The sequence below is a fragment of the Paroedura picta genome, chromosome 3 (assembly GCF_049243985.1).
Source record: "Paroedura picta isolate Pp20150507F chromosome 3, Ppicta_v3.0, whole genome shotgun sequence".
NCBI lineage: Eukaryota > Metazoa > Chordata > Lepidosauria > Squamata > Gekkonidae > Paroedura > Paroedura picta.
Window position 1 is genome coordinate 168,459,968 of NC_135371.1, and position 11,715 is coordinate 168,471,682.

Here is an 11,715-nt window from a genome sequence, read left to right on the forward strand (position 1 = left end):
AATCGTAGAATCGTAGAATCATAGAGTTGGAAGGGACCTCCTGGGTCAGTCCATATCAGTCCATGAAGGCATTTCAAAATCCCTGAGTCATTTTGAGACAGATTTCCCATGAGGAATGAATAAAAACTGAATCTAAATGGAGAACCATTCTAAAAGGAATGACATGTGTTGAGTACTATTCTCTGTTGTACATGGCCACATTTGAGCCTCTAGTATCCATGGCCTGAATAAACCCCAACATTAGTTGCACTGCAGGCTCATTAAGTACAGGGGTGGGTTATAATAGACCGGAATGTAGGAAATGCATAACTCAACAGAACTCATAACAGAACTCAAGAAAAGGGAGCTTTTCTGCCAGGCATTTGGTTGAGGTTGACCGCAATCAGCAGCACCTACATGCCCCTGACTCTCCCTCCCAGGAATCCCTACATCCAATCTGAACCTTGGACCTGTCCGATCATTATTCGGATGAGACTGTTACCGTGGGTTATAGTTGTTATTGTTGTCATTGTTTCTATCGATTTATATGTTTTGCAGAAACAAAGTCCCATGTACTGTTTACGTTCCCTGTGAATTGCCCTGAGCCTCAGGGGAGGGGAGTATACAAATATAGTAAGTAAGTAAGTAAGTAAGTAAGTAAGTAAGTAAGTAAGTAAGTAAGTACGTATGTACTGGATATACTCGTGTAGAAGCCGGGTTTTTCAGCACTCCCTTTCACATTGAAAAATCCCTCATCGGCTTATACGCGGGTATATACAGTAACTGAAATAACAGCCTTCTCCAGCAGTGGAATGCAGCCAGCCAGTCGTTGCATTGCCTTCTCCAAATGTGTTTGCACAACTGCGCTTGCCCAGGCAGCTTGTAAGGCATCAACGGTTTGACTGAGGGACTCTGATTTTCTTCTCTTCCTAATAAATCCTTCTAAAACTATTCTTTTGGTTTCTGTGGGTGGGGTTGGTTTTGGGGGTGCTTTGGGATTTACTGTTTCTTTCTCCGAGGCCTATTATGCACGGAGTGGAAGGTCCACGTGCGGGTTAGAATTGCGGCGGCTAAAATCGCCAATTATGCACGCCGCAGGCGGCAACCGGGCGCAGAGTCAACGTATGCCGCCGAAAAAGCTGTGTTAGCGAAATGCTGAAGAAAGTGGAGCTTCCCGGGCTACCAGGGCGCAACCAGAAGTGGCTCCGGATTGGCCACATGCATAATCGGCTGCTATGGGTTTTGCCGCCGTTGCATTCCATCCCGTGCGTTTGTGGTTTGCTTCGCTTCTTCTTCCTCCTCGTTCTCCATGCCGCCGTTTCAGCAGCCGTGCATAATAGGCCCTAGTGTTTCTTTCCTCTTTTATCTGAGGGGCAGCATTGTTTGCCTTTTCTTCTTGGGGTTGTGTTTCTTTGAAAAGTTGATTTTTACAGTTCTTTCTTTCAATGTTCAGTTTTACAGTTCTTTATTGCAGTGTTTTGTTCTGGGAGGGGGCACTGTAGTTGTAGTTAGAGTTGTCTATTCTCCCACTTTGGTAGCTGTTGTACTTGTTGTAGTAGGTTGCCAACTTCGGGTACTGTTGTTCTGCTCTGGTTTGCTGGTCCTCTTTTGCACTTACAGAGCTAGTTTACTGTTTTTCTTTGAAATAAATATTCAAAATTTAACCTACTGATGCCTCAATTAAAGTAAATTCACCAGTAGCTGCTGCACTCCCCACCCTTGGCTTATATGCGAGTCAATAAACTTGCCCAGATTTTGTGGTAAAATTAGGTGCCTTGGTTTATATGTGGGTCAGCTTATGTGCGAGTATATTCAAAATTTTAAAGATCATGGGAGCAGTGCATATTATAAGCCATCCTATTCTCTCTTCTTCTTCCCTGCAGAAGACACAAAGAAATGAAGGTCATGGGAACTACAAATGAGACAACAGTGACTGAATTCATATTGATTGGGTTATCAGGACACCCACAAGCACAAGCAGTGTTCTTTTCATGTTTTTTGATGGTGTACCTCACAAGTACTCTTGGGAATGGCCTCATGGTCTTCTTCATCATTGTAGACACCCACCTTCATTCTCCCATGTATTTCTTTCTTTGCATCCTCTCCTTAGTTGACCTTATCATCTCCAACAATGCACTTCCCGAGATCCTAGTCAACTGCTTCTTTTACAGACCCACCATCTCCTTCTACAGATGCCTGGTTCAGATGTATGTTGCTGTATTATCTGTTATAATGGAATGCCTTCTTCTGGCTGTCATGGCATATGACCGCTTTGCAGCAATATGCCGGCCACTGCATTATACGCAAGTCATGAGCTGGAGATTTTGTAGCGGTTTGGTGTCTTTATGTGTGGTCCTTTCCTCACTGAATACCTTGGTCAATATACTCTTGCGACCCACTGACTTCTGTGGACGAAACATCATTAACCATTTTGGATGTGAGTTAAAATCGGTCCTCAAACTGGCCTGCTCTGACATATACATCAGTGAGCTCTACATGCAGCTTTCTGTCCTCATTTATGTAGTATCACCCTTTGTCTTCATTGTTGTAACCTACGGGCGCATAGGCCTAGCTGTCCTGCGCATTCGCTCCACCCAGGGACGTAAAAAGGCTTTCTCCACCTGCAGTTCTCACCTCACGGTGGTCGGTGTCTTTTACGGTACAATCATAATCATGTACTTGAAACCTCAACCAAAGTCTTCTTCCGATCATGATAAGGTCATAGCATTACTGTATGGTATCTTAACTTCCATGCTCAATCCCCTGATCTACAGCTTGAGAAACAGAGATGTGAAGGGAGCATTCTGGAGAGTGTTTGGTAGGGAAAAGTATAAAAATTAGCACAATATCACAATATCCTCCACTTTGTCCTTGCTGCGCAGACACATAGGTATTAATTGCTTGCTGAGATTCCAGCTATTTCCTGGAGTTTTCCACAATGGCAATGTGCTTGTTTGCAGAAGGACCAAAGTAGACAATATCATGAGCACTCTCAATGAGACCACAGTGGCTGATTTCATCTGGATTGGTTTATCAGGACATCTGCAAGCATATGATGTGTTCTTTTCATGTTTCTTGATGGTGAACCTCATAAGCACCCTTTGAAATGGCCTCATGATCATCTAAACTGCGGCCCTCCAGATGTCCATGGACTACAATTCCCAGGAGCCCCTGCCAGCATTTGCTGGCAGGGGCTCCTGGGAATTGTAGTCCATGGACATCTGGAGGGCCGCAGTTTGACTACCCCTGGTCTTGATCATTGCTGACTCCCATCTTCATTCTCCCATGTATTTCTTTCTTGGCACCCTCTCAGCAGTGGATCTCATCATCTCCAACAATGGACTTCTGGGAGCCCTGGCCAACTGCTTCTTTGACATGCCCACCATCTCCTACTACAGTTGCTTGGTCCAGATGTATGTTGGTCTTTTATTCGTTGTAATGGAATGCCTTCTTCTGGCTGTCATGGCTTACGACCGCTTTGCAGCCATATGCCGGCCCCTCCACTACATGCAGATCATGAGCTGGAGATTTTGTACTGGTTTAGTGTCTTACTGTGTGGTCCACTCCTCACTGAATACCTTGATCAACCTGCTGTTGAGGCCAACTGACTTCTGTGGGCAAAATTAACCATTTTGTATGTGAGCTACAATCGTTCCTCACATTGGCCTGCTCTGACGTACACATTAGCGAACTCTACATGCAGCTTTCTGGTCTTGTTAATGTGGTATCACCCTTTGCGTTCATCATTGTAACCTATGGGCACATAGGCTCAGCTGTCCTGCGCATCCGCTCCACCCAGGGTTGCAAAAAGGCTTTCTCCACCTGTAGTTGATCATGTACTTGAAACCCCAATCAAAATCTTCCTCTGATCAAGGAGAGATCATGTCTTTAAGGTATGGGGTCTTAACTTCTATGCTTAATCCTCTGATCTACAGTTTGAGAAACATGGATATGCAGGTAACATTTGGAGAGTGTTTGGTAGGAAAATGTCAAAATAAAAATTAGCACAGGATAAAACTTCTTATTGGTAATATTTTCATACAAAAATATCATCAAATCTGATGACTAATCCATCCATGTTTAGCCATGTGGTCTGGAGACCCCTGGCAGCACCAATTCTTTACTGGCTAAACACATAAGCTAGTATTTATCGCTTCTTGAGATTCCTCAACAAGAGTGTTTAGTAGGAAAATGTCAGAATAAAAATTCGTCCATATGAAGAAGTTGGTTCTTATATGCCGCTTTTCTCTACCCAAAGGAGGCTCAAAGCGGCTTACAGTCGCCTTCCCTTTCCTCTCCCCACAACAGACACCCTGGAAGGGAGGTGAGGCTGAGAGAGCCCTGAGATTACTGAAGAAGAAGAGTTGGTTCTTATATGCTGCTTTTCTCTACCCAAAGGAGTCTCAAAGCGGCTTACAGTCGCCTTCCCTTTCCTCTCCCCACAACAGACACCCTGTGAGGTGGGTGGGGATGAGAGACCCCTGATATTCCTGCTCGGTCAGAACAGCTTTATCAGTGCCGTGGCGAGCCCAAGGTCACCCAGCTGGCTGCATGTGGGGGAGTGCAGAATCAAACCCGGCATGCCAGATTAGAAGTCTGCACTCCTAACCACTACACCAATCTGGCTCTCTATGAAGAAACGCCATTGGTTTCTTGTAGAAATACACCCAAGGCGAACAAACTGATACTGCCCAGGTGTCATTGTTGGCACCATGCCCAGAGGGGCCATCCACACATTTAGGATAGGGGAGAAGTATACAGGCTGGTGACACGGCTCACCTCTATCTCCTTGCGGATCTTATTGGTAAGGATCTTGCGCATGTCCCTAGCGGACTTCAGATTGCCACAATCAGTGGCCACCTGAGGTCCAGCAGCAGGGATGTGAAAACTATAGCAGAAACCCAAAGGTAAATGGACTGCTGCCTCCCTGTTGGGGTACAGCTACAACAAAGTCAACAGGACACACAAATGGACTGGGGAGAGAAACTAGGAGCTCTTTACTCCAGCAGTAGAGGCAATGTCTCCTGACCCTCCCGCCTACTCACCTTATGGTTGGGACTTTCGAAAGGACAATGATGCACCCCCCACCCCCAGGCTTGGAGCAGGCAGATTTTGTATGCATGCTCCCACAGGCCTCGCAAGTCTGTTCCTAGTGGCAGTGCTTCCACTGCCATTTTCCCCAACAAATGTTCCCAGAGTCATGCTTTGCAGCACACAGTCTCCGCTCTCCCCCCTGCTCCCTTCGGATGGCAGCACCTATTCCATAACTGGTGCTCAGGATGTCCCCCTGCATAACAACCCACCCCCAACAGCTGAGAAACAGCATTAAAGTATTTCCACCAACGTTCTGCTTCTTAGTGAGGAAGGTAGACCATGCCCGGCAGCCCCTGGTCAGGCCCGGATAGTGGTACAAGGATCACACCCACAGAACAGTGACCCCAGGACTACCTGCCTGCCTCTGAGGTGCCCACAAGGACTGCCCACCTGTCCCTTAGCAGCCGACCTGTTGGAAGCACACAAGCCACCTCCCCTATATAACCTTGCTGTTAATCAGGGGGCACCAACCCCCTCCCCCAGTGAATGGCTAGAAGAAAGGTGAAGACACTCCCCTGCCTGGGCACATGGGTCCAATCATGACCCGATGTAGGGCCACACAAATATAATAAGCTGATTAGAACCAGCATCTTCCGCAGTGTCCAGCCCCAAGCTGGCACAAGTTATCAGGACCAGGGGTGAGCTCGGGACTGGCTTCAGCTTCCCCGATGAGCAACCTGCATGATGCCCTCCTGGCGCCCAAAACAGGGAGCTGCTGCCCAGACGGCTGCCCACGTGACCCAGCAGCCCTGGGCTCAGATGTCCATGGACCAACTGATGGAGCTCCACCCTTAGCTGGCCTCTTCCCCCTGGACTTTGAGGGACACCATGAGATACATCAAGATTCTTGGTTGCACTTCATGAATCACAAATCAGCCAGAATTGAAGATGGACTTTATTTCAGAAACTGGTTCATTCCCATCTCTACAGATTCATGATGACTGAGGACACTGAAATGAATCACAGAGAGAATTGTAATGTTTACCCAAGTCTTTTTGACATCCGCGCTTCCCTATAGTATTCTTAAACTTGACATCAGATGAAAGAGCAATTAACCTTTGAGTCATTTGAAGTGATTCCCCAGGAGTTCTACTTAAGAATCCTGTCTAGGATTCCAAGGGGACCTCAGACGCTACAGTTTTTAGAACGGTGAGTTCCAAGTCTTCTAGACTTAGAAATGGGTAGAGCTGTTCTGTTTCACCAAAATGCCATAAGGCATTTTTTGCTAGAGCTTCATTCAAAAGCTTTTCACCACGTTCTTCATCCTGCTGCTTTGAAGTACGATGCAATCCTGGGGACCTGATCAGCTTCACTTGCTGCCTGACCAAGCACAACCCTTCTAGACCTTTCTCTTCTAAGACATGTCCTACGCTGAAACTGTTACTGTGTAAGCTTTGGCCTTTGCAAAACCACCTTTCCACCCCAGGCGTATTTATAGAAGACCAAGAGAGTTAGTTAAATGTTCTGGCCTTGACGAGAAAGCCAGTCTGCTAGTGTGAAAGGTTTTCTTATGGTCCGGTTGTTATAGTATGGAATGAAGAATACATATTGAAGAATTCTCACCCATGGTCTAGACCTGACTAGGTAAGTCAAACTCCATTACCAGCAGAATCATAGAATCATAGAGTTGGAAGGGGCCATACAGGCCATCTAGTCCAACCCCCTGTTCAACATAGGATCAGCTCTAAGCATCCTAAAGCATGTGTGTATCCAACCTTTGCTTGAAGACTTCCAGTGAGGGGGAGCTCACCACCTCCTTAAGCAGCCTATTCCACTGCTGAACTACTCTGACTGTGAAAATTTTTTTTTCTGATATTTAGCCTATATCGTTGTACTTGTAGTTTAAACCCATTACTGTGCGTCCTCTCCTCTGCAGCCAACGGGAACAGCATCCTGCCCTCCTCCAAGTGACAACCTTTCAAATACTTAAAGAGGGCTATCATGTCCCCTCTCAACCTCCTTTTCTCCAGGCTGAACATTCCCAAGTCCCTCAACCTATCTTCATAGGGCTTGGTCCCTTGGCCCCAGATCATCTTCGTCGCTCTCCTCTGTACCCTTTCAATTTTATCTTTATCTTCAATTTTACAATTTAGAAGTAACATGGGAGCAAATGCTTTTGAGATTTGCCTTGGGGCTCTGAGTTTTGAGGCACATTTCCAGTGGACAACTAGAGGATGTTTCTCTGGCTGAGTTTGTGTCAGTCTCACTTCCAGCAAACATCCCGCCCAGCAAGCATTTTCTTCTTTCTCTGCACCATTTACAAACTGGCCTGGGACAAAGGACTTTCCTCCTAACTTTGGGGATCATCCATTGACAGACTGGTGACACTGTAGCTAGAGATGACAGGAATGGCTCAGGCTTGCTGTTCAATTTCCAGGGATGAATGGCCAAACACCACAGACAGCAAATGAGAAGTTATTGTGGTTCAGCAGATTCAGGGAGGTGGTGATGATCAGATGTAGGAAAACAAAGCTTGTCACATCTTGGTGAAGATTGTGGGTGAGCCGCAGCATTCTTGGAAGGTAGCCCTTGTCAAAGACCTGGAAGATTATGATGAAATTATATAAGAATGAAGTCCCCTTGAAGATTATTAGGTTCTTATGCTGAAATGTCTAGTGGAAATACCAGCCCATGAAAGCATTTCAAAGTCCGTAAGTTATTTTGATACAGAGTTACCTTGGTGAATGAATCAAACCTGAATCTCAGTACAGAACCAATGTAAAAGTCATGATATGTGTTCAGTATTAATCTGTTATCATGGTCCCAGTTGAGTCTGCACTTTACATGCCCTTGAGTTTATCTACATCGATGACCTTAATAAACTTAAAAATTAGTTACACTTCAGCCTCATTGAGTTCAACGGGGTTGACAGTATTCCAGGTTTATTTATTTATTTGTTGGTTGGTTGGTTGGTTGGTAGGTTGGTTGGTTGGTTGGTTGGTTGGTTGGTTGGTTGGTTTGTTTGTTTGTTTGTTTGTTTATTTATTTATTTATTTATTTATTTATCTATTTATTTATTTATCATACTTCTATACCGCCCTCCCCGGAGGCTCAGGGAACTACAAAAATAACGAGAGAACATACTTCAAAAATTGTAATTTCATGAAAACTCTGCCAGTGCCACTAGGAAAAAATCCCTTATGTGGAACATGTGAAGAGATCTGCTCTGCATTCTTGTGAAACAGAACAGCTCTGCCCATCCTTTTCTCTCTCTTCTTTTCCTGCAGAATTAACAACGCAGAGAATGTGATGGGAACCCCAAATGAGACAACAGTGACTGGATTCACCTTGATGGGATTATCAGGACACCCTCAAATGCAAGCTGCGCTCTTTTCATTCATGTTGGTGGTGTATTTCATAAGCACTCTTGGGAATGGCCTCATGATTGTCTTGATCATTGCTGACACCCACCTTCATTCTCCCATGTATTTCTTCCTTTGCATCCTCTCCTCAGTAGATATGGTTATCTCCAACAATGTACTTCCTGAAATCCTGGTCAACTGCTTCTTTTACATGCCCACCATCTCCTTCTACAAATGCTTAGTTCAGATGTACATTGGTCTCTTATTTGTTGTAATGGAATGCGTCCTTCTGGCTGTTATGGCATACGACCGCTTTGCAGCCATATGCCGGCCACTCCACTATACGCAGATCATGAGCTGGAGACTTTGTAATGGTTTAGTGTCTTACTGTGTGGTCCATGCCTCACTGAATACCTTGATCAATGTACTGTTGCGGCCAACTGACTTCTGTGGACAACATATATTTAACCATTTTGTGTGTGAGCTACAATCGTTCCTCAAACTGGCCTGCTCTGACACTCGTGTTAGTGAACTCTACATGCAACTTTCCAGCCTTATTAATGTGGTATCACCCTTTGTCTTCATTGTTGTAACCTACGGGCGCATAGGCTTAGCTATCCTGCGCATTCGCTCCACCCAGGGTCGCAAAAAGGCTTTTTCCACCTGTAGTTCTCACCTCACCGTGGTCGGTGTCTTTTATGGTACCATCATGATCATGTACCTGAAGCCCCAACCAAAATCTTCCTCTGATCAAGAAAAGATCATGTCTTTAACGTATGGGGTCTTAACTTCTATGCTTAATCCCCTGATCTACAGTTTGAGAAACAGGGAGGTGAAGGGAGCGTTTTGGAGAGTGTTTGGTAGGAAAACGTCAAAATAAAAATTAGCACAGGATAAAACTTCTGCTTATGGTAATATTTTCATACAAAAATATCATCAAATCTGATGACCGATCCATCCATGTTTTGCCATGTGCTCTTTAACCCCTGCCAGCACCAGTGCTTTACTGCACAGAGACATATTCAAGTATTTATCGCTTGTTGAGATTCCAGCTATTTCCTGTATATAATTAGCTTCCATAATGGAAAGTAATCTAACATGAAGTAGCCATCGTATCATATTCAACAAAATGGGCATGAGATGATAGCAATTACACCATTCTCTGTTACAATTGTCATTCTAATCATAGAATCATAGAATCATAGAGTTGGAAGGGGCCATACAGGCCATCTAGTCCAACCCCCTGCTCTACGCAGGATCAGCCCTAAGCATCCTAAAGCATCCAAGAAAATTGTGTATCCAACCTTTGCTTGAAGACTGCCAGTGAGGGGGAGCTCACCACCTCCTTAGGCAGCCTATTCCACTGCTGACCTATTCTGACTGTGAACATTTTTTTCCTGATATCTAGCCTATATCATTGTACTTGTAGTTTAAACCCATTACTGCGTGTCCTTTCCTCTGCAGCCAACGGAAACAGCATCCTGCCCTCCTCCAAGTGACAACCTTTCAAATACTTAATCAAAGGCTAACTTTAATTAGGATGAACTTTGAAAGTAAGTAGGATATAAACTGGATTCTTGATTACTCTGCGTCAGGCTTTCTTAACTAGGGTTTCATTAAATCATTTATATATATATATATATATATATATATATATATATATATATATATATATATATATATATATATATATATATATATATATATATATATATATAAAATAACATATTAATAACATATTAATTATATATATATATATAATTAATATATAATTAATATTTTATTAATATGTTATTATTTATTAATATATTATATTAATATATTATTAATATAATATTTATATAAAAATTAATATATAAAATTTATATATATATAAAATTAAATGTTTATTTGATATGACCGTGTACGTCAGGGGTAGTCAAACTGCGGCCCTCCAGATGTCCGTGGACTACAATTCCCAGGAGCCCCTGACAGCGAATGCTGGCAGGGGCTCCTGGGAATTGTAGTCCATGGACATCTGGAGGGCCGCAGTTTGACTACCCCTGGTGTACGTTCATGTTCCCCACCAAAGGTCAATGATGGGCCTGTAGGTGTTGGGGAGGGGAGCAGACTGGGGTGGGTGTGCCCACAGCTAGGCTTCACAACCATATTCTTCATGATTGTGCCACTTCTGGGGTTTCTTGAAGCCTGAAGAATGTTTCAGGAGTTTCTCAACAGTAAAAAAAGTTGAGAAATCTGCTCAAGATTCTAATCAAAGTTCCCAGATGGTATTTAATATCATAAGAACAATGGATCCCAGAACACCGATTTTGGTGTTGGAATCCCATTAGTATCTTCACTTGTGAATCATGGGTGTTGAACTTCCACAAGAATTTGACACAGTTCCTGAGTGAGAAGCAAGCATTGGAACAGAAATATGTTCTAGGATCAAAAGCCTGAAAAATATTGAGGGCTTTTTCCAAGGTCAAAAGGCTGAAAAGGACCACTATAAACTCCTTGCAGACTGAACATCCTGCACATCTATTATGTCCTGTTCGAACCTGAAGGACTCCTCCAAGGTGTTCAAATATCACGAAATGTCAGACCCTCTTTTAAGGATCTTGTGCACCTGTTTGTTATTCTAGGTGGAATTTGGCATCCAGGTAGATCTTGAACAAGATGCCAGTGCTTTCGAATAATAGTTCCAATATTAGATGTTTAAAAAGAACTCTACAGAAAATATTATTCTCTCTTAACCTTCTCCTCTTCTTTGAAATGTTAACAATTCTTCACAGGAAGCTGGCTCTGCTTTGGTGGCTGCTTGTTCAATCATTCATGTAGAGTGACTCCTTTGAAAAAGTTGACATTTAAGTTTAGAAAGAGCCAACCTAGAAATCCATAGGTTGTGATGCATTTCTCTTACATCTCATAACAGCCCATAAGATACATTTGTTTTAAGTGACATGGTTGACAACAAGAGAAATGCAGGTTACGTGTTTTTATCAGAAGGCTTAGAATAAAGTCTGATCTTAATGATACCATCCATATCTATGTAGACTTCCATAAGAAGATAAGCCAATAACATAATGCTTGACACAGGCAAATTTCACATCTATGCTATTTAGCCCATTCATTTAAAGTCCCAGCAGCTCCAGAAAATCTGCTGAATTACTCCATCTCAACTAATGTCTCTAGATGGTCCCCAGTTTTGCCTGACGAAGTAGAGGAACTAATTCTGAGCATTAAGATAGGCAAAGCCCCAGGCCAGGATGCCCTATCAGCTGAACTACTAAAAAACAACCCTAAATGGTGGGCTCCACCCTTGGCCAACTTATTTACCTTAATTGACTTACATGGGATT

The 11,715-nt window shown here is 43.6% G+C and overlaps 2 protein-coding genes across 2 annotated transcripts; both read left to right on the forward strand.

Moving 5' to 3' along the window:
- Positions 1–1,884: 1,884 nt before the first annotated feature.
- LOC143831229 (olfactory receptor 13H1-like) lies at positions 1,885–2,820 on the forward strand. The gene has a single exon (XM_077324289.1). It carries the CDS (start codon positions 1,885–1,887, stop codon positions 2,818–2,820), a length of 936 nt encoding a protein of 311 aa, XP_077180404.1.
- Positions 2,821–8,322: 5,502 nt separating this feature from the next.
- On the forward strand, positions 8,323–9,255 carry LOC143831230 (olfactory receptor 13H1-like). Its single transcript, XM_077324290.1, has one exon. It carries the CDS (start codon positions 8,323–8,325, stop codon positions 9,253–9,255), a length of 933 nt encoding a protein of 310 aa, XP_077180405.1.
- Positions 9,256–11,715: the final 2,460 nt, after the last annotated feature.

Bases quoted from the DNA above. Each gene is read 5' to 3' on its own strand.
- LOC143831229 (XM_077324289.1), top strand. From the start codon at position 1,885: ATGGGAACTACAAATGAGACAACAGTGACTGAATTCATATTGATTGGG.
- LOC143831230 (XM_077324290.1), top strand. From the start codon at position 8,323: ATGGGAACCCCAAATGAGACAACAGTGACTGGATTCACCTTGATGGGA.